Source organism: Phalacrocorax carbo, chromosome 20, assembly GCF_963921805.1.
Source record: "Phalacrocorax carbo chromosome 20, bPhaCar2.1, whole genome shotgun sequence".
In the NCBI taxonomy this organism is placed as follows: Eukaryota; Metazoa; Chordata; class Aves; order Suliformes; family Phalacrocoracidae; genus Phalacrocorax; species Phalacrocorax carbo.
Genome location: NC_087532.1, coordinates 1,366,503 through 1,388,564, shown reverse-complemented (window position 1 = coordinate 1,388,564; position 22,062 = coordinate 1,366,503). Strand labels below are relative to the sequence as shown.

Sequence of the window (22,062 nt, the reverse complement as noted above, 5' to 3'; positions counted from 1 at the left end):
GAAGTTCAGGAATGGCTGTTGGATATCGATGCGATGTAACCTGCTACTCTACCAGCCCCTGTCCTTCCTCTGTTTAACCTGTCTGAGCCTCAAAATAATATTTGCAACCACTGGCAACATCTACAACGTGTGACTACGAGGCTTTTAATCATATTTTTGTCTGTTCTCTAATTCTTCTTTTCAACAGAAATTTCTTTTTCCAAACTCAAATATTCTGAAGCACAGGCATTTCTTTTCTTATCGTCCGTCTTTCCTACTTATGAAAAATCTGTTGCGTTCGATGATAGAAGAGGAATGTTGTTGTTACTGCAGCATGAGCCGATACAAAATAGACAGGGTTTTTTTCTATCTAGTGACGTGCAAGGGCTAGATCTGTAAAAGCCGCGTAGCTCTGAAAGTATGCAAATGCAAAAGCAAAAAATGCACGTCTCAGCTGAGCTGTCTTGTTGCTTCCATTTCCTAATGAAAGCCTGATGGGGCAGCTCCTCGGCGTGTGTAGATGTAGCTACGCCAGCTCCTACCGACTGGGCTTCATCTTATACTGTGTGGGACTCGTGCGAGACCTGTAACGCTGCTGACAAAGGACGAGGAGAATTAGAAGCAAAAGCTCTTCTCTAACAGTTATTAGTGAGGCTATTAATGTATTTTATCTGTCTGCTCTGTAATCTCATAGAAAGGACAGAAATAATGTTATTCTCGTTGATGACAACAGGTAGTGCTATATCAGGTTGCATTCTGTGGGAGGGGGTGCCTGCGAGTCGGCCCTCTTTAGCCAGGTATATAGTAAATTATTCTCCATGGGTAGTTTTCCAAACTCGAAGTGGATTTCTGGTTCCTGGAGGATAGTTTGGGTGAAATAAGGTACAATTAATCATGTAAATCTCAAAGTCGAGTAGGAAGAATTTAGTATGGATTCGCAGAAGGTAATTTGATGCAGTTTCTCTGAAGTCAAAAAAAAAAGGAAAAATAAAAAAAAATCTGTTTCCTGCATTCCAAGCTTCCAGGGCTGGGCATTGCCAGCCTGAGCTTGAGATGCTGGGCGTTTCGTAGGGGCTTCTCGAGAGGTGAAAAAAGCCTTCTCGCGCTGAGCCATCACTGCATTTACGAAAGAGCAAAGGGGGGAGACGTTTGATGTGCGGGTGGATTCTGAGGCAGAGAACACCTCGCCGGAGCGGGCCCCGTCACCTGGGGTTGCTGCGGGATCGATCCTGTTACTGCGCAGTTCGGCGGGCGGCGCGAGCCAAAGGAACGGCTGTCCCTCGGACGTCTCGGAGTCCAAAACAGAAGTGAGGTCATGGTTATTAGTGCCGGTGACGCTTCTGGGTACAGCTTGATGTCTGAGGCGAGGAGGCGGAACGCTGCGGCAGATGAACGCTTGTTTCGGGCTGTGTCAGAGCACACGTGAGTTCATTAGTGCCGAGGAGAGGTGGCACGATGAGATTATCGCCTCAGCCCGTGCTCCGCCTGCGTTCGGGACGCTTGGTGCTGTCAGGCTTGTCTCTTCTCACCCGCGTTATGGATGAAAAGGTGCCACACACCTAATCGCAGCCCTTGCCCCCCCTCACTTGCTGCCTTCACGCTAAGAGTGTTTTCGGTCCATAAACGTGTAGCTGAAATCCTAAATTTTGCTAGTTAATACCGCATGCTTCGCGCTGTTGTTACAAGACATATCGTGACGCCTCAATTATTTATTTTGTTTTGTTCCCCCATCATAAAAAGTAGTTTGGATTATTTTAATGGTAGGTTATCCACAGTCTCCTGATACCGCTGGGTAGGTTTTCATATCCTGATTTCCAGGTTTCCCTCCCCAGGGACATGAAACGCGTGAGACGCCCACTGGCACTGTTCTGCCAAATGCTGGTGAACAGAGTTTCTGTAAGGAGCAGAGCAGGGCCTGATCCGCCTCACTGTGAGGCTGCCGACAGCGGTGTCAGAGTATACGGTCTGTCAGCCCTAGTTGAGGTGGGAAATATATAGGTATTTTCTTCCCTTAGTTCTCCTTTTTTAGTCAAAATCCCCTTCCCCCCCACCCAAAGGGAAATGTTGACCTGCTGGATTTTATTTCATTTCACATCCCCTCTCTTCTGCAGCTCAGGGAATCCTATCCCATCTCCGTATCTTACTCATTCCTTGTATAGTACCGCTAGACATGCTGCTTGGATAATAGCAATGCTTCGCTGGTTGTGTCTCACTGGTATTTTCTTTTTGAGCTGTGTTTGACTTTTTCCAGTTTGTGGGCATGTTGATACTTTCCGTGTAGGTGTGGACCACCTTGGGTTTCATCTGCCTACATAGCTTGCTGTAGCAGCTTATGGGATCTTGTCTTAGTCACCGCAGAAGCAAGTCACAGACTCCCCGGCGTGCAGGGGCACGGGTCAAAAACCACAGCCTGAGTTTAAATATGCTGTATTGAGAGAAACGGAGAAAGGAGATTATTGCCCGAGTGCAAGCGGGGAAGCGGCGGTCGCTGGGTGTGACACCGCCTGTGTTTGTGCTCGTGTCACACTTTTTAACCCTGATTCATATAAAACACAATTTCAGGTCCTAAAGCACAGCCTAAGTGTTGTAACTGTGCAAAGCTTCGGGCAGACGAGTACGTGGGGGACTTTAAACCAAGGGTTTGCTGCAAGGTTGCAGATTTTGAAACGGCTCGGGGCAGAGAAGCAGCCTCGAGGGCACGAGTGCCGCCCGCGTCTCACCCCGCCGCCCCCCCAGAGCAGCAGCGCTCGGGGCTGGATCAGCTCCATCGCAACGTTGCCTTTTGGCTGCATCTCCTCGAAATATTTCCACTTTTCCCTCTGAGCTAATGCTTTTTACCACAAGCTTTCCTTTTGAAAGTAAAGTTATCAGAAAAAGAGAATAAAACTTAATATGAAGCAGAGCCCCGGAGTCCAGAGGAAGAGAGTAGAGGAGGACAGGGAAATGTGGCACCAGTGACTAAGCGGTGGCTGGGAAGCTTCTGTTTCAGGCTGGCTGCTGGGTGGAGAAACCCGGAGCTATCCCGACTCCCTCGCAGAGGTTGTTCTGGAAAATTTACAGCTCTGAGCTGATTGTTTGGCTTGGCACTATGGTCAGGATGCTGCCTTGTAAACTTAATAATAGCTGCCCTCTTTTTAATTTGTTTGACCTTGACTACAATAATTTATTATGTGCATTAGAGCTTTTTTTTTTAAAACAAAAAAAAAAAACAACCCAAAACCAAAACAGCACAACAACAAAGAATTTGGTTCCCTTTACTTTCTTCCATGGTACTCTGGGTTTGAACTCCTCGGGTCTGATGGGGCACGGTGCTTCCGCAGTTGTGCGGGACAAGGTAAGAGGATAACGTGAGAAAGACATTTTCTTAGAAAGGAGCGTCTCCAGGTTTGGGCTGTGGCGATTTGCTTTTCCCAGTGCCGGTCGCTATGAGTGTGGTTTGTTCCTTTTTCTCCGTTTGAGGAAGAGCTCATTCGTATTTTCAGAAAGCCTCACTGCAGCCAAACGAAATACTCCAGAACAGCTCCAGTGTTTTGTGTGTCGGCTAACGCTTGTAGGTGGCTCTGTCTCAGCAGAGGCCGGGACACAAAGGAAACAAGATCTCTCCTGGTTGTGTGATTTTTTTTTTTTTAATGTTTTTTTCTTAATGCTTAAAGTGAAAGCAGTCTGCTGGCACAGCCTACCTTGGTTTCTTTCTCCTACCACTTGCAAATTTCCTCTTTGTTTGATAGATCCTCACAGAACATCACATCTGCTTTACAAGCCCAGTGTTGGGTAAAACAATTAGACTTATTTGAACATCCTGATCCGCAAGTCAAAAATCACCTTCTCTGTCTGTTGTAGAGGAGCACACGTTTCGCTGCGAGGACTGTGATGAACTCTTTCAGTCAAAGCTCGACCTGCGGCGACACAAGAAGTACGCCTGCAACGCCGTCAGCTCCCTGTACGAGACCCTGAATGACGAGATCAAGCAAGAAGGTCTTGGAGACGGACAGGTCTATGAGTGCAAAGACTGTGAGAGGATGTTCCCCAATAAATACAGGTACTGGAAAATTGCCAGAGCCTCCTCTGGCCTCCCTGTCTCTGTTCCTCCTGCGCAGGCCTGTCCCGTGATGGGAACCGTGGGCCCAAGGAGGGAGCCGGGCGCCTCAGGGTGTGTGCCTTTCCTCCCTCCGCTGGGCTCAGGAAAGGCGGTTTTGGGACTCTGCAATGCCATTAGCTGTTGGACAGCATTTTATTTCACCTTGATTTCATAGCCTGGGATGCTTTGTGTTACCCACTGGTAGAAGCACCCACCGATTAGTGGCAATATGAAGTTTAAATGGTGGCTTTCGGAATTCCCGGTGACCGTCCAGGGCTGTGACAGACGGGTCGATAGACCCGGGAGGTGTCTTTGCAGCCTCTGCTCCTATGTGATCTGGTCCTGAGGCAAAACAGTGGTGCCATGGTCTGCCAGTGTTTGCATGAAGACTTTTTTTATAAGTAATTGTTGGTCATTTGAGATCAGTGGCTATAAAGAGGCGCTCTTATACTAAGAACCCTTAAGGTGGGCAGGAGCTTCTAGTTGATCTTCCAGAAGCAATTAAAAAATTCTATTCCAATCAAATTTTCTGTTCTAATTTTTTTTTTAAGAAAATGTTGATGAAAAATCTTTGTGTTCATGAAGCATTTTTGTAACAGAAATGTCAAAAGGGAAAAAAGAAGATAGGGTATTCTCCATCTCATATTTTTAGTTGCTATAATTATTCAATTATTAATATAAGGCTACTCTAAACAAGAATTAAACTTTTCTTAAAAATTAAAAATTGTTTGTTCCAATAAGTTTTAACTGAAGATTTCCATCTTTCCAGCATAATGTGACAGTAATCGAATGTAGCTTTAAAATAGAGATCTTTGAGATTTCTGATTCATTTGCGATGGGAGGTTCAAATGGTGAAATATTAGGAGCCAGTTTTAAAATGTTGAGGGGATTTTAAAAATCATTTTAGGACCGTGTTTATTTGCATCTGGAGCCTTTAACTCCTGGGCTGTATTGTCAAGGTTTTCTCCACAGCACGAGGACTAGCATTTTATCTGTTTTCTGGAGGCTGAAGTTCTCACATACTCATTTCAGTTGACTTCTTAGATGAACAAAAACTGGGCACAGCAAGATTTGACGTAAATTATGAGAACTGGCCATCCTCTGTCATCTACTATATAAGCAGAGCAAAAACATTGAGCTTGAAGCCGATATAAAGCCTGTTTCATTTCAGTTAAAAATGATGATGATGTTCACCAGCATTAGTCATTTTGAACTTAATTATATTGTTACTTTCAGACCTTTTACCTGGGTTAGTGAAGGAAAAAATCTATTCTAAAAAAGTAGAGAAAGGGGAAACGTAAAGAGCATTCCAGTGGTTTATCTGTATTGAGGAGAGCTTGGCTCTTGGCTGGGTTGTGGGCGTTTGACAGGCTGGTGAGAGACACCGTCTCCCAGTGGTACCTGTACAGTGGTTCTGCTGGCCCAGGTTGGTGTCTCTGTTCCGCACCTTGTGTTTCTACGTTGGCTACTTTGATCAGACACTAGGAGGCTGCGAGTCCCTTAATTTTTTTACGTGACAAGAAAAGGAGAACTTCCTGTAAATGTTTTAAAGATTTATGATTTTTAGTAGAAATTCCAGTCCCCTTCTCTCTCTCTAGCTGTGATAGAAACTTTCTCCACCTTAGCTTCCAGCACTCTGTAGTTTTTATGTTACTTTAGGAAATGCCCTTTTGAACTGTGCATGTGTCTGGCTGCCCTCGGGGCCTGGAGTGGCGTGTGTCCTTCCTGCAGGGCTTAAGAGGAGCAGAAGGATTTTGAGTCCTTTTTTCCCCTTCAGTGATTACTTGTCCCTGTGGGTGAGATGTTCGTAATTGCCCGGTGGAGCTAATTCTAGGCATTCAAATGTGGCCGAGTTAAGGTCCCAGTTTCCCTTGATTTCGGGGGAGAAGCGGGTAGGACAGACTCGACTCGGTGTCAGACTTGACTTGCCCTCGGACACGGCTCCGCTGGCAGCAGAGCAGAGGGCTCCTGGCGCTTAAAATACTGGGTAGGTAAAAGGAATGAACAAATGACTTGTTCAAAGTCAGTTCGAAAACCTTGGGCAGGGCCAAGGACAGAACACCAACCTCACGAGCCCCATCCTGCTCTATTTTCAGGGCCTTCTCCTGCAGAGGTTTTCCAAAATCGTCACTCCTAACCGTTACTGTACAGTCCGTGTAATTAAGCAGGAAACGTGACAGAGCGTTTGCTGGTCGTCAGTTTGCTCACCGCAAATAGCTCGAGGCAAAAATCCACGTGTGTGCTAGCAGGATTTCCAATTTTTGAGCATCCCTAGGTGACGGAGAGGCCTTTTCAAGGTATTTCCAACTGAACTCAGGCGGAGATCCTCCAAGTCAGTAGCCACAGACCTGTTCTTGGTGGACGTTTGGAGCTGCGATAGGGGCTCCTGGGCTCAGTGCCTCATTGCCTTTTAGACCATTGATTGCAAATACTTGGGTTGGGTTTCTTTTTTAAGCAAATAATATGAGGTAATTTTTTTTTGACAGGGAAAGATAGAGTCAGCACCATCACTGTGCAGGGTACTACATGCTGGCGGATTAGTGGAGCTGGGAGAGAATGTCCACTTCCATCCCTCCCCCATCAATCTGCTGCATTTTATGTTCTGAGAAAGCCACTAAAACACAGAATATATCCAGTCAGCGGGCTTAGATGTTCTTACAATTTTTCAGAAGTTAATACAGATCAAATCAAGAGTGCCACTGGGGAACTGAAATCGAGCATTTAGCAGCTGACTAAATAAATAAATGTTTTGCTAATCCCAGTGGGTACTTCCCTCTAAACAGCATATTAGTTTGTCCATATTTGCTCTAAATAAACTCATAAATCACAGTTAACAGGAATGTATTTTTGGATATGTATATGAAAGGTATATGTTTCTTTGTGTGCGTAAAAGATTTTTTAGTGTTACGAACACCATTTCTTTAGGAAAATGAATATTGCTTCTTTAAAATTAGTGGATTGGCAGTTTATGAGGGGCATGTTCGTGAATGTTAACTCTCTGACTGGAGGGAAGAGGAGGTTCTTCAAGGGAGTAGCAGGCTGGTGGCTGCTTAGGTTTGCATGCAGAGTTGCCAGGCGGTTGCGGTCCCACCAAGCCCCCTTGCCCTTGGTGGTGTGCCAGCAGATGCCCGCGGGGCACAAAGCTTTCAGTGCAGGTCAGTTGTCCGTGCAATTAGCCTTTACACTGGGAATTCCATTTCGAAGGACCCCAGCATCAGGCCCGCTCCGCTCCACAGCGAGCAGGCAGGTGCCTGCGGGAGTGTGGGTGCTGTCGGCACAGGGACCCGCTGGGCTCCCCGTGGGCGTCTGAAGGGAGTGAGAGCGGCAGGGTCCTGAGGGCGACCCAAGGCTGAGGCGATTCCTAGGGTTCTGAATCCCTCAGGCTCCGTGGAAATGGCCAGGAGTTATCTGCTCTGAAGTTGTTCCGTAGCATTTAACGAAGACTGGCAGGATTTTCTAGTAGCGTTTAGTTTTACCGTTCCAATAAAAAAAATACAGCCGTGCTTTAAGGTTCCATAGGAACGGTTTAATATCGATCTGTAGGGGATTTCGGGCAGCAGCAGATTTCACATAAGTTTGTCCTTCGTCAGAATTCACAGTCAGGAGGAGTATTTGTAACTCCCGTTAAACTACGCTGACGGCAGCAGAGCATGCAGGTTTTCTTCCTTCGTTTCTGAGGACTGGCCTGAGAGGGGCAGGATTTCCAGCCTGCTTAGTACATTTTGCAGCACTCGGTCTTCAAGAGAGCGGTTTCCCGGGCGCCGGACGTGCCCCGCTGCCGCCGCCGGTGCCTTCCCCGACGGCCGCGCCTGGCCCGGCGGGGGGACAGTGCCCTGGCACAGGGGAACCGGAGCACCCCGCGCGTGTCTCTGGAGAGCCGTCCCTGCCGTGGCCCGGTTCCAGCAGCAGCTTTGGTTTGCCATCATCCTCCTGGTTTGGGAGAAGCTGCCAGTTGGCAGAAGTTGAAATTGCCGAGTTAAGTAATAAAAGATGTCTGACATTTAGAAGTGAAATGTGTTTGCACCTTATCATGTTTCTTTCCAATGTTAAGTTGCTGTGTTCTGGGAAGCTGCGGGCTTTGTGCCCATGAAAACGGCAATGTGATAGTCTCGGCAGCAACAGCTAATATCTTGTCTTTCCCTGCGGGGATGCCGTAGAAGTATTGGTCACAAAGTGCTCATTTTTCCCTTCAGAAACCTGCAGGGTGAGGTCTGGTTTTACCTTCCTTTTCCTCCTTGTAAATGGGCTCAGGTATTTCATAAGAAATACCGTAAAAGGCAGCGACATTTTGAGGCAGAATAGGGCAGCTTCCATCTGTGAAATAAATGCCAAAAAAAGAAATGGTATTTGTGTGTTGCTGCACCTCCCATGGCCGATGGGCCGCTCACCTCCTTTTCACGAAGGCTTTTGCCGTCGTGCTCTGCAGCAGCAGTTAGTCCTGGAAACCCCCCGGACCCCCCGGGCTCGCGGCCTGTTTCTCTATCGCCATCTCTAATCACCTCTCTCGGTTTCAGACCTCGCCGATGCGGGGCAGGAGGTCTGTAACAGTATATGCCTGGACAGTAAGAGCCTGGTTCAGGTGGGCACTCGGAGCTGGGCTCCGTTCGCCGCCGGGCTGCGGCCGCCGCCTGCCACGCGAGCTCAGCCTGTCTCTCTTTCCCAGCCTGGAGCAGCACATGGTGATCCACACCGAGGAGAGGGAGTACAAGTGCGACCAGTGTCCCAAGGCTTTCAACTGGAAATCCAACCTGATTCGTCACCAAATGTCTCACGACAGCGGGAAACGGTTTGAATGTGAAAACTGTGTTAAGGTACAGTGTGGGACGCGGTAAGCGTGGGCAGCTTTGCGTGGGAGGGGGCACTGGGACCTGGGGGAAGGGGTCCGGAGGACGGGCGACCCATGCCGGCGCGGGTCTGTGGCCCGGCCGTGGCGTGGAGCGTGGTAACACCAGGAGAGCAGCACGCTGGGCTGGCCCCGCCACGTCGGCTTGGACGCGGAGCTGGGCCTTGCCCCGAGCAAGCGGCCTTTGGCCTTTTCCCGGGTGCTGGCGAACCTGCCGGGGCGGCGGGTGGGCGCTGGGCAGGGCGGACGCGGGCGAGCTCTCCTGTGAGCCCCGCGCGCTTCCGAGAGCGGGCCGGCAGCCTGGCAGGGCGCGGCGCGGCCCGGCCCGCTCTCCGTTTGCAGCGGGAGGTGAATAGCCCGCGCTCCTAATGCCAGGAGCGGGGGTGACAAAGAGCGGAAAAAATAGTCAAGCTTTTCACGTATTTGCTCTTCTCCCTGCTGGTTTCCCCTCCCTCAAGGCGTTTTCTCTTTCAGGTGTTTACCGACCCCAGCAACCTCCAGCGGCACATCCGTTCCCAGCACGTGGGCGCGCGGGCCCATGCCTGCCCGGACTGCGGCAAAACCTTTGCCACCTCGTCTGGCCTCAAACAACACAAGCACATTCACAGTACTGTCAAACCTTTCATATGTAAGTTGTCACGGCCATCACAGAGCTCTGGCTTTCGCTATAATTGCACGTATCCTGCGGGGGCCCCCCAGTACTAGCTGTCCCTCTGTGAGCAGCCGCTGTAATTTTATAGGTCAGAGCACAAGATGAAATTCCGCAGCGATTTTTTTCTTCTTTTGCATGCTCCCTGTTTTTTCAGTAAACATTCGTGGCAGTTTTCGACTTTCTTGACAAGTTAAAAGCTGAGTCTCTCAGCAGTCCTAGCGATGCCATTTTCTCATATCTTTTCTTTCTCTCGTCTTTTTTTCCATAATAATTTTTGAATGTTCGTGTTGGTGACATAAATAAATAGCTGACACAGCCTGATCGAAATGGTTTTTAGGGGTGCCTCAAATCCCGTAGCCGTTGTAAAGAATTTGGAATAGTCACAGAGATGAGAAGAAGGTGTTTTTTAAAAAGAGTTTTTTCCTTCTTTAATTGCTGCATGTTTCATCTAGATAATGCTTTGGAAGCCAAATAAATAGCAGATTAACTGTGTCCTTAGTGCTCTCTTTAGTGGAATATTTCCAAAAGGGCATTTTCCCTTGAGAGCCATTCATCTCATCTCTTGGCATTCTCAGGGTTGTATATTTTTTTAATTGACACAGCACCTATTGGATTTTGATAACTGTGCAGAAAAGTGGATTCTGTCACAACAAAGCTATAGAAACTTTAGGGACTACTTCCTGACACTCCTCAGAAAGCGTAGTTCAAGCAGAGAACGGGATCTGTGTTTGATTCCAGGCTTTGATGTTCCGGTGGGGAAGCCACTGAACCCACTTCTGCCTTTTTTTCCCTATTGGTATAATGGGAACAGTATGCAAGAGTATCCTGGGAGACTCGTTTCATTAATGTGTCCTGAGATAATCAGATGGGTGTCAGCGGAGGAAGAAGAAATACTCTTATTGCTCATTTTGATGCAATCTTTCATTTGGTGACGGGCACATGAAAGAGATAATTTGAATCTCACAGTATTGCTGCAGTGAGATGAATGATTTCTTCTCATAATCTCCTCACTCTCACCTCATAAGAATTAGGGAGTTGTCAGTCTAAATCAGCGTGTAAAACAACTCGAGGCTGATTCTGCCTGGTTCAGATGTGCCAGGTGGAGTCACGAGCTTGAATATGGAACCCATTAGCGACTTCAGGGGAGCCACGAGGCGGGAGTCGCTGGAAGGTTTTCCTTGCCTTTTCAGTGGAAGGAAGCAGGGAGCGCGGGGGGTGTTTGGTTGGGTTCTACAATATTGTACCTGGCGCTAAAAAACCCAGCAAAACTGTAACTTTATAACTGCAGAGCACAGAACAGCGAGGGAGGACGTTACATGCAGAGTTACTAAATCATTGTGTAACTGGAGACTTACACAAAAATTTTCCAGTTTTCCTTATTTTAGAATGGTGACGTGAGCTCTCATACCTGTAGCGCTTTTCTCCGGGGAATTTTGTGCAGCTTCATATATACCCAGCAACTCTTTCTGGGGTGGAAAACGTAAAAAAGGAACCTGATTCCCATGGAAGACTTTGCTTTTGTTGTCCTTAGTCTTCTCATAAAGTTTCGGCACATGGGAACAGTATAACTTCTTTTGTGTAAAACTGCAAATTCGTACGACAAAAACGATGCGAACGCCACAAGTCACTCCCAGAGCCCTAAGGATGCTGGCTTTGCGTAGGCAGGCAGGACAAGGAAAACACCCATTCTAGAACCGGGGGTCAAGCAGCTAACGTAGCCCCGAAACCGAGACAGGCAGCAGCGAAGTGGCGGTGCTGACCGTAGCCTGGCAGCCGTGCGGGGGGACGGCCCTTCAGTCCCTCCGAGGCCGTCCGGTGGCCCCCGCATCCCTCGCAATAGCAAAGCACAGGAACAGCCCGGAAAGGCAGGACTCGTCTGTGGGACCTGTGTGTTATGTGGCTGCCGACATATCCTGCTGCTTAATCTGCTATCGGAACAGAGACCGTTGTATCTAACAGACCGTTAGCTTTATAGAAACAGGTTGAGAAGTGGTTCCTTTAGGTATTTTTTTTTTTAAATATTTTAAAATTAAGTAAAAACAACTAAATAAACCCCTTCTTTGGAAGTTAAAGTAGCTAAAATAATGCACGCAACAGCCATAAAGCTATACGTGTACGATAATAGCAGTTCAGAAGAACTGACACAGGTTTTTAAGGTGTGATTGCCAAAAACTAGGGGTGGCTTTAGCATACGCATTTGAAAAAGCTGTTACCCAAACACTGAAACTCTGCTGATGACTTTCTAGTTCTCTTTCTGTTTGTCTTTCCTTTGCAGCTCCTTGCTGCATCTAAGCCCAAAGCAGAAATGCTGAAATACTCTGAGGGTCGTATTAAATTTCTATTGCAGTCAGAAACCAGGCACAGCAGACCCTTCAGTGACAATCCACTGAACTTTGGGGTGCTCATCTGAAATGTCAAATTTGTTAAATTTTAATAATCTTTGCTTTGAATCTCAGTAGAGGGGCCTTCCCCTTGTATTTTCAGAGCTGCTGGTGAAACAGTCTCCTGACAGTCATTTGATATTCCAGCACTGATGTAAATCCTACAGATTTAGAGGAGAATATCAGGAAAGTCACGCTTGGCTTGTACCTGTCAGGAGGAGTTGGGAGGGAGGGAGGGAGGGAGGGAGGAAGGACCACTTCGTCACAGAGTTGGAGGACGGGGTGTCAGAAGAATTTGGATCCGGGTCCTTGGCTGCCCAACTCCGAACCATCTACACTCCCTCTCTTTGTCTCAGTTTCCGTGTTTACAGGACGGTGATAACAGCAGTTCTCCTGTGAAAGAAGTGTGTTAATTCACTAAGAAGTAGAATTTATTCCTATGTTGAAAGAGGCGTCAGATAATAAAAAGTTACGGTGTTTTGATACACAGAAAAGTGTGGGTGGGATTTTTTTTCTTACTTTGCCCTGTTCCTTCCACGCCAGCTAGTCTGTAGGTGAAAGAGGTCATAAAAAATCATGTTTTGAAAGCTTGATATTTACAGGTCGTTAAAGAAAACGCTGATGTAGCGTTAACTTAGCATTGCTATGGTGTCTTACCAATTTAATGCATACAAGATCTCACCCCACTTCTAGCTGAACCGAGGCCTGGCTGGCAAAGTATTTATAGAACATCCCTGTGGAGTGGTTACTTACTATTAATGGCATTAAAGAAAGGGTAGGTTTGATTAAATGAGGCAAATTTCTTCTCCCTTCAGCCTTCAGTGCTTCCTGCCATGCCAGGACTGTAGGGAAAGCAGACTAGCTAATATAAATAGATACTATCATTAAAATGCATCATTATATATATTGAAAATGCCAAAAAAATGTTTGAGCAGGAGTAGCACATCCCCTCAGGTTTCTGTAGACTTGCCTGTTGAAAGATTCTCTAGGAAGGAGGTTTATTGAAAGGGAAGCGTGGTGTTATTCCCGGGGCGGTAGCCTCTGGGAGTCTGGCCCGCGCCAGCTGGGTGATGGCTGGGAGTCGAACGGAGCATTGCTTTCTGTCGGCTGCTCCTGGGGGTCCTCCAGCCTGCTCCCCCTCGCGTCTCTTCCAGCGCCCTCGGCCAGGATTCCCAGGGCTGCCGCCTCCTCTTCTAAATGTAGCCAAGATCCCAGCCCGGTGAGGCCGAGTCCTGTGTAAACATTTAAGGAGGGAGATGGCTTTTCCCACGTGCTTTTGAACTAGAGAGCGCAGAGGGACTCGTGAGCCTGATTTCATACGGGGAGAGCTGAAGCGCAAAGGAACTAAATGGTGTGCCGAGGGCTACGTAGGGAAGCCTTAGCAGGAGAAATATGGAGCTGGGTTTCCAGAGATCCAGTCCAGCATATAGCTGTAGCCTGCTTTTTACCTCTTTTCTTCCGCCTTTAGGGAAAGGGGAGCTCAGGGGCAGGGCGGAAGGGGTGGGGGGGCGCTGCCGAAGCGCCTCATGACTTCCCTGCCAGTTCCTGTTAATTTCATATTGCTTTTGTTGTTGGTTTCTGTTGATGCTTTAGGTGAGGTCTGTCACAAATCCTACACGCAGTTCTCCAACCTCTGCCGCCACAAGCGGATGCACGCGGACTGTCGCACCCAGATCAAATGCAAGGACTGCGGCCAGATGTTCAGCACTACCTCCTCCCTCAACAAACACCGCCGCTTCTGCGAGGGCAAGAACCATTACAACCCAGGGGGGATTTTCGCCCCTGGCCTCCCCCTAACGCCCACTTCCATGATGGACAAATCCAAGCCCTCTCCCAACCTCAATCATGCCAGCCTGGGTTTTAATGATTATTTTCCATCCCGCCCGCACCCGGGGGGTCTTCCGTTCTCACCTGCCCCCCCAGCATTTCCCGCCCTCACTCCGGGATTCCCAGGGATTTTCCCACCGTCTCTATACCCCAGGCCCCCCTTGTTACCACCCACACAACTGCTCAAAAGTCCCCTCAACCACACCCAAGATGCAAAGCTTCCGAGCCCCCTTGGGAACCCAGCACTTCCTCTGATCTCTGCAGTGAGCAACAGCAACCAGGCCACTTCAGGAGAGGAGAAATGTGAAAGCAGCCTGGAAAACTCCTACCTGGAGAAGCTAAAAGCCAGGAACAGTGACATGTCCGATGGCAGTGACTTTGAGGATGTCAATACAACCACAGGCACAGATCTGGACACCACTACTGGCACCGGTTCTGACCTGGACAGTGATGCAGAGAGCGACAGGGACAAAACAAAAGACAAGAGCAAACAAATCGAGAGCAAGCCGGATTTTGTCAGCAGCTCTGTCTCTGCAAGTTCCACCAACAACACGAGTGAGATCCCTCTCTTCTATTCTCAGCATTCCTTCTTTCCTCCCCCCGAGGAGCACCTGCTACCTACCACAGGAGCAGCAAATGACTCTATTAAAGCTATCGCCTCCATCGCAGAGAAATATTTTGGGCCTGGCTTTATGGGGATGCAGGAGAAAAAGATGGGTTCGCTCCCGTATCATTCCATGTTCCCTTTTCAGTTCCTCCCCAATTTCCCCCATTCCCTCTACCCTTTTACGGAGCGGACCCTCAATCACAACTTGCTGGTCAAGGCAGAACCAAAGTCACCCAGGGACCTCCACAAAGTAGGCAGCACCAGCTCAGAGTCTCCCTTCGATCTCACCACGAAGCCAAAAGAGGTTAAGCCAATCTTGCCGCCACCGAAGGTCCTGCCAGCCCCATCCTCAGGGGAAGAACAGCCACTGGATCTGAGCATTGGCAACCGCATCCGAGCCAGTCAGAACGGAGGAAGAGAGCCACGGAAAAACCACATTTATGGGGAAAGGAAGCTAATGGCAAGTGAAGTCTTACCCAAGATTTCCCAGTCTCAACTGCCTCAGCAGCCATCCCTGCATTATGCTAAGCCATCACCCTTTTTCATGGACCCCATATACAGGTATTAACATACCCTGCCTTAAGCGTTTCCTCTAACGAGCTAATTTTCTAGCTGACGTCACAGCTTGCGGCGGGTCGGGATGTAGGTTCTTTCGAAAGAGCAGCGAAAGTCTGCTGCGGTTCAGTGTGCTTCTCTCTGTCACAGCACGCTGACTGTTCTGAATTGAAAGGGCTGAATAATTGAAAGGAGTACTCGTAATCAATATGTATAAAGAACACATCCTTATTTTGATAAAGAAGAAACTTGACCTATTTAAGGACTCTCCCACGAGCCAACACTAAGATGGCACTTCTGCTGGGGAAATTCCAGAGGTTTGATTCGATAAGAATGCAGAGTTCAGATGCCTCAGAGCCCGGGCTCTCATGGCTTGGGAATGAGTCAGGAGCCCTGGGAGCCTGGAAATGCAGCTCTCCCACTGACTTACTTGATGGCCTTTTGTGAGCCACTTCACCTTTCTTCCTCCCCGCCCCCCTTTTTTCTTTCCAATTCCTTTTCTTAGACTCTTTCAGTTCATAGGGACTGCTGGTGTGGACCCAGCCTTTTGAAACGTGTTTAAGCCTGGAGTAACAGGCACTGTGCAAGTACACGGTAGTGTGCTATTATCTGGATCTCTCCCAGATGCATTTCTTGTAGACTTATCTTCCTTGGAAGATAACAAGGGCATTCTGGTTTCACTTGAAACGGATGGTTGTTGAGGAAGGCCTGATTCGTTATGTCGTGCCTAGAATAAGCTGACCGTGGAAGGCATGTGTAAAGCAGACTGGATGAAGTTAGTCAAATGCCAGCTAAAATTCCAGAAGGAATGAGTTCAGAAGAAGGTGTAAAGGGAAGACTTGAGACTCTTGTTGTTATAGAGCTTTCTACAAAACCTGTTTCTAAAGGAAAATTATTTTAAGCTTTAAGGTGAGGGTACCAGTAAGCTTGTGTATTACCCATCCGGGCACTGGGGCTACCTTTGTTACCTTCCTGCCACGGATGAGATGTATTTGTCACACAGTGAATACTGTTCGCTTGTTTCTAGCAAAGTACAGTGAAAAGAGGTATCCCGAACTAGTTTGATTTAGACATCAACATGGCAATTAATTCTCCCTTAGGGTAGGGTGCTTCGTAACATCCGTTTCGGTCGTGGGTTTGGCCCGGAGGGCTCCTGGAGCCGGTGTCTAACTGAACAGCCCGTTCCTGGAAGCGAATGGCTTGTTCTTGCGTTACTTGAGCTACATGTGAGTGGTGTGCTGCAGGGCTGCACAGCGAGCCTAGCTGTAACCCAGCCTGCTGGAAAGTTAATGGATGTGCTGCAGAAGCCGGTGTTTTCTTAGCGCTGGAAAGACTCACAGTCGCCGCAGAGCGATTATGTCAGCGCTGGGATGGTTCGCTTGAGCGTTCAAAGGACGGCGAACAACAACGGGTGGCGTGGCCTTCCCTGCCGGCTGGAAAAGCAGGCCAGGAGAACAGCACCTATGTCACTGCCTTGCTGCTATTGTACGGCTGATAACTGTGGGAAAAAATGATGTCAATGTCTAGCGAGGCCAAAGAACTGTCAGCTGAGATGAGGATTAGTGAGCCCTCGTTGCTTGCTATTAAGAAAGCGTCTCTCGCTTTGCCAGCACTCTCGGGGTTGATGCTGTGTTGCTCGCTTACATGCTTACCGTCTGTGACGGATGGGCTGCATCACGACCCGGGCTGTGTAACGTATTCTGTCTGGGACCCGCCGTGGTCATCCCCTCCTGGAAAAATAAGTAATGATGTAAATAGTCCGGCATTTATTTTTGTGAAAAGTACTTCTGGAAAAAAAAAAAAAAAATGGGATCGAAAGGCGAAAGCTTTGCGTTAGCTTAGGATCCTGCCACCTCTGGGCATTCTCAGTAAGAATGTTAAAATAACATGGGTTGAAAAAAAACGTTGCCAATTAAAATAGCAGCCTCGGGAAAACCGTAAAGGTCCAGAAGACAGATGGAAGTGAAGGATGGGGGCATCGTTTGTTGCATTCCATGGGATGCATATAGTTTTAGTAATATATTAAAATAGAAAGTCAGCGGTGGAGCTGCTTGCAAATCAGACTTCTGATGTAATGAGCTAAACAGCAGAGCTTCCAAGTCCCAGCTTAAAAAATATGGAAATATTTTGTTTCTAAACTTCTCTCTATCAGACTCTCTCACATCATTTGGCTCCTTCATTTTTCTCCCAAAGGCCACTTAAATCCTTGACATTTTCTCCTGGTGATATAATTTAATGCAGCCAGACAGCCTGAAATCAGCGCAGTTTTTAGCTCAGCCTTGTTAAGGTAACGTTCTCAGGCACTGGGCTGAAAAGATCAGCTTAATCCTCTGCTCACCGCGGAGTTCGGCGCTGACGAGGAAGTTTGTCGTGTTCTCGTTACCCGACACGGGGAGATGGTAAAGCTGCGTGAAAGGCTGTCGCTTCGCTCGGGTTTTACGTTTCTGGTGCAGGTGGGGCTGTCTCTCGAGGCGCCTGCTGCCAGCGCCCGGAGGGCAGCGCCCTGGCGTCGGAGCTGGGTTCAGCGCGCCGCGGGGAGCAGCGCTTCGCTGGTCGCGGCGGTGCTCGCTGCGGGTTACCGCTATACCTCGTGTCGGGGAGCAGCTTCTTACCTATTGTTCTACAGACTGCTGTTTTTTCTGAAAACTCACGCCCGTAAAAACACGTACCTTCCAAAGCACAGTAATTCTGACTGCATTTCAAATCCAGCTCTTCTCTTTCCTTCTACCTAAGAAAAATTAAATGCAGATTAAATACAGTTCGCTAAGTAGCACTCTGCATGACTCTTCTTTTAAACTCTTTGGTAATTTGATCCACACACCAATCAGCTGAAATGCAGCAAAATAATTTGCTCTCATTTATGCTGGACTAATGTTCTTAAAATTACTCTTACTATTGGATTTCTGCTGGTTTAGCTGAGATGGACTCTATCCCAGTAATTTAAAGATGCAGCTGCGTTTATTGGAGTTACTTTCATAACACTTTTCCCCCATAGAGGACATTTCAGTTGCTCTTTTGGGTGCTTCCGCACCACAGCTTCCCTGCAAGTAGAATATTCTGTGAAAGCAAAGCCAAGATTTTCCAAAATAGGAGCCGAACTTCGGGATCGTTTCTGCGTAGTGAGGTGCTCAACCATGGAACACCTGAATGGACCGAAGTGACATCGGAAGGGCTCAGGTTCCTAAGTCACTTCAGAAATCTCCCACCGGTTCCTAACTTTTTAAATTGTCCACATATGCTTGCCAAAGAAACTAAATGCAAATTATATCTCAGCTGCAAGGGAGGAAGTAAATATGAAACACTTAATGATTTCAGCACACTTGGGGCTGCAAAGTCTGGCCCAGTGTTAACTCTTAAGATAAAGACAAACTCTCAAAGACATTTCTTTCCATGCAGTGGCTGCCTGCTGTGGGCTCTAGAGCTTCTCCCACTTAAACATTGCTTTTGCTGTAAATGTAGGGTTTTTTTCATGACATTTCACAACAGCAGAGGCTTATAAACCGCTATAGCAGAGGCATTAGTTCTCACATAGAAGGATCAAAATGTTTCCTTAGTCGTCAGTCTGATGGCTAAAGAAATATTGCCCAAAGGAGGGGATCCATTTTCATATCGTTTCCAGTGCCTTTCGCGGGGGAACTGGTGGGTCATAATTTGTAGTACCCAGTCGAAGGGGCAGACAGACGTTTGTGTCAATAGGAGAATAGTCTCATATATATAATTTAAACACCTCTGCAAATGGTTTGGCTATTTCTTTGCTGCCTGTAGCCCTGTAAGGTATGTAACCCTCTGTGTTGTTGTCCAGCAGGGTGGAGAAGCGGAAGGTGACAGACCCTGTGGGTGCCCTAAAGGAGAAGTACCTGCGACCCTCCCCGCTGCTTTTTCACCCCCAGGTAAAAGCAGTGACGTTGTAATGCGGTGTCGATTGAATGCCAAGAGCTGGTACAAACAGGTCACTTGGATCAGACCCTTTGTTATCCAAGGGCCGGACTGGAAACTCCACTGTTTTCCACCAGTTGCTTTCACATACTGTTAATTTCACGCCTGGTTTGAGGATGACGGTAGTTACGCCTTGCTGGTTCCTTTGCATTGACCGAAGAACAGGGATGAGGTCTGGACAGCTCGTGTGCTCTGCCAAACTCCCCTCACCTGCCAGAATGCCTACGTAATTTTTCCCATTGGGAACACCTGGTGCAGACATTTGCAGTAGTGCAAAGTGGAGGAGGACTGTCTGGCATCCAAGCAGTAGCACTTTATACCTGCCTGACGTTCCCTCGCATCATCTAGAAAGCGTGGAAGTGCAGGGCAATGGGGGATCGGGGTTCAGTTCTGCCTGCTCCAAATGGTGAAGGGTCACTTGACAGAGAACTTGTATTCTCTGCTTCCTGCACAGCTGCTCTAGTCTCTGTTCTTCTGACAGCTTACGGATATTTGCTCCCTCTGCATCTCCTTCAGGTCTGAGTTGCTGCAGAGCAATGGGAAACGCTGCTGGACAGCTTTCCCGCTTGCCCGTGGACCGGGAGTGCCAGCCCATCAGCCCACCGTGCAGCCCTACCAGGCCTTTGCCCCACAGTATCAGAGGCACAGCTAAGTCCAGTGCTGAGAATCAACCCCAGTTTACAAAAACCCGTATCTTACAAGCGACAGCTAAACTCTCCAAGAAGCGATGTTACTCTTTGCCCTTAGGCTTTCTTGCTTCGTAACGATAATGCAGCGAGTTCTGCCACACGCTGCCCGACATCCTCGCCGGTGTGACGGTCACCAGCTATCCTCCGTCTCTCCTGCTGTGAACTCATGCTGGGAGCTGAGCTCTGCGGTCGTTATTGTACTCTCTTTTATATTCACACGCATTGTTCTCCTCTGATAGTGTTTCCCACCTTAGATAAATAACTTGCAGGTTTGTGAAAGCTGGATCCTGGTTGCTTTCACAGCTAAACTTAGTTCCCTCATTGTTTCGCATCAGCCTCAGAGTTTGGTTAATAACTTCCCCCGATTTTTCCTTCATACAGGCTGGATAATGGTGACAGGCTGGCCAGGAACATCCTGTGTTTGTGTGAGTTAGAATAGTGGGGATATCTGCCTGTAAAGAATCTGATAGCAGGGAGGAGCCAGTGTGGCAAAGCAACCCGACGAGACGATGAGAAACGTACAGGCCCTGAGTAGGAGCAAGCATTGGGTGGAAGGTTACTGACATTGTTCCCGAAATCCTGACCACGTCCTCTTCCCGTGGCAATGAAAAGATGTGGAAGGGCTGGTTATCTCTAATAGCTTATCACGCAGAATAGCCTAAAATTTACAATCACTCGAGCCCGAAACTTCCTGATAACTGATTTTTAGCCGAGCGGGTTGCTGTGTCAGGTTCACTTGATCTAGAGCGTTGCTGTTCCCATGCTATGTAATCAGTCGGGTATTTCAAATATGGTGAACAAAGGCAGGTCATTTGTCCAAGAATAGCTGAGATTTTTTGCTACCAGATCCGCATCCGATACCGTCCTGGATCTTCTCCTAAGAAGTCATTTGCAGGGGCCCCCGCTTCTGTCGTCTTAGGCATCCTTGGTTAGGACCAGGTTCGTGTACCGCATCCCTTAGAGTCGCGCTCGACTCTAAACGCGAGTCTGGCCTCAGCCTTTTCTTCTGTGAACAATTCCCCAGCGCTCACAGAGGGCCCTGGGTGGGATGTGATTAAGCCAAAAGATGTGATAAAGACGGAGCCTTCAGAAGATGCTTTCGCTCTCAGAATGAATTTCAGGCAACTTTTATTCCTTAGCCAGTTGTTGACAGTAGTTTCTCTGCTCCGATGGGAGTTGTTCTTACATTGTCTATTTTAAATGAAACTCTGGACAACATAAATAAATGGTGTAACTTTTTGATAACTTAATGGAAAACCTTTTCTCACCTGTTAAGTTTCTTTTCTTCTCCCCTTCTTTTTTATTATAACCAGGCAGTTGTTCCCTAAATAGCAAAGTGCCTTTACCACTGGAGAGGCTATGGCCGGTGTTTAGAATTTTAAAATAAGCCTACGGCTATCAAGCCAGCAAACATCTCTGACTAAGTGCCTAAAGAACAGGGCACAACAAAAGATATCTCCAGGTACTCCAGCAAAGGGCTGAGTGGCATAGCTCTGAAAGATCCGGATAGCATTTTAACATGATGGTTTTGTTACATGACTGGCAGCTGGGGCAGAGCTTTTGCTGTAAATGATCAAGTAACCTTTTCAAGTGGCTGGCGCTAAGTATTACTTACTATTTATCATGGGCTGGGAGCCTCCAACTAAGGGGCCGTGGATCTATTATCGGGAAATGGGTTTTACTACTCCTCTTTTTTACAGCTTATGAATGGTTGTCAGCCTTCCACAATGTATTCTTTGGTGATTAAGACAACTTTTTTTTACAGTCATACATTTTAAACAATATCTTGGCTCTCTTTCCCCGCCCCCGAGCCCAGTTTAATAAAGTGTAAACGTGCAAAAGGTCAGCCCTTCCTGTACAATAGAGCATCTAGTTTTGATATATGGCTTCCTACCGCCTTCCGCTCGCTCGCTGTCCCCCCAGCTCGCGGGCTGACTCTCCCCCCGGCGCTCCCTTCTTTCCCGGTGATGTCATCTGCAGCGAGGAGGCAGCTTTATTGCTGCCTTGTTTGTTTTATCCGTGTTTTCTGCTTGGTATCTTGAAAGTGCTCTCAAGAGTGCATAAAATTGAACGTTGGAGATGTCAGTGTAGTCCTCCGAGTTGCATTTCTCGCTTGGATTTGCATTTCCTCTTTTGCTCTAGTGAAAGTAAAAGTGGTTTTCTTTAGGTAGGATTTTTATGCGTATGCTTTCTTTTGCACACAGGCCGACTTTTTTCCTTCCTTTTTCGCTTTCCCCTTCTCCTCTGTCTCCAGGTTTTTCCCTTTCTTTCGGGCGTGGTATTTAATCCGGCGTTTATGTGAGGACTCGGCCGTTGCTGAGTCACACAAGCTAAAGCTGATAAAGGCACCCAGAAGCGCTCTGGTCGGCACCACATCTCCGGGCCTGTGCGCCGGCGCTCCCACCCCAGCAGGCTGTCAGCGTGGAGGCCGTGGTCCTCCTGACCGTAACTCATCCAGCCACAGCTCACGTAGGGTCTTTTGGCTGGAATTCTTCACTCAGGAAGCTCAGCCATC

General features: G+C 47.9%; 1 protein-coding gene and 1 long non-coding RNA gene across 4 annotated transcripts in view; one reads left to right on the top strand and one right to left on the bottom strand.

Annotated features, from left to right (window-relative positions):
- PRDM16 (PR/SET domain 16) overlaps nucleotides 1–22,062 on the top strand; it is a 344,075-nt gene that overhangs the window by 304,131 nt on the left and 17,882 nt on the right. For 2 of the 3 annotated variants that reach the window (XM_064470161.1, XM_064470163.1), the window contains exons 6-10: nucleotides 3,820–4,018; nucleotides 8,721–8,868; nucleotides 9,375–9,528; nucleotides 13,527–14,928; nucleotides 18,725–18,812. In XM_064470161.1, the coding sequence (XP_064326231.1) occupies nucleotides 3,820–4,018; nucleotides 8,721–8,868; nucleotides 9,375–9,528; nucleotides 13,527–14,928; nucleotides 18,725–18,812 (1,991 nt within the window). The remainder of the gene's footprint in view (nucleotides 1–3,819; nucleotides 4,019–8,720; nucleotides 8,869–9,374; nucleotides 9,529–13,526; nucleotides 14,929–18,724; nucleotides 18,813–22,062) is intronic. The other variant, XM_064470162.1, reaches the window with a different exon arrangement.
- On the bottom strand, nucleotides 15,905–21,777 carry LOC135316560 (uncharacterized). Its single transcript, XR_010375811.1, has 3 exons — nucleotides 21,442–21,777; nucleotides 17,592–17,650; nucleotides 15,905–16,652 (listed from the first exon to the last, which is right to left on the bottom strand). It is a non-coding gene; the product is annotated as an uncharacterized LOC135316560 (long non-coding RNA).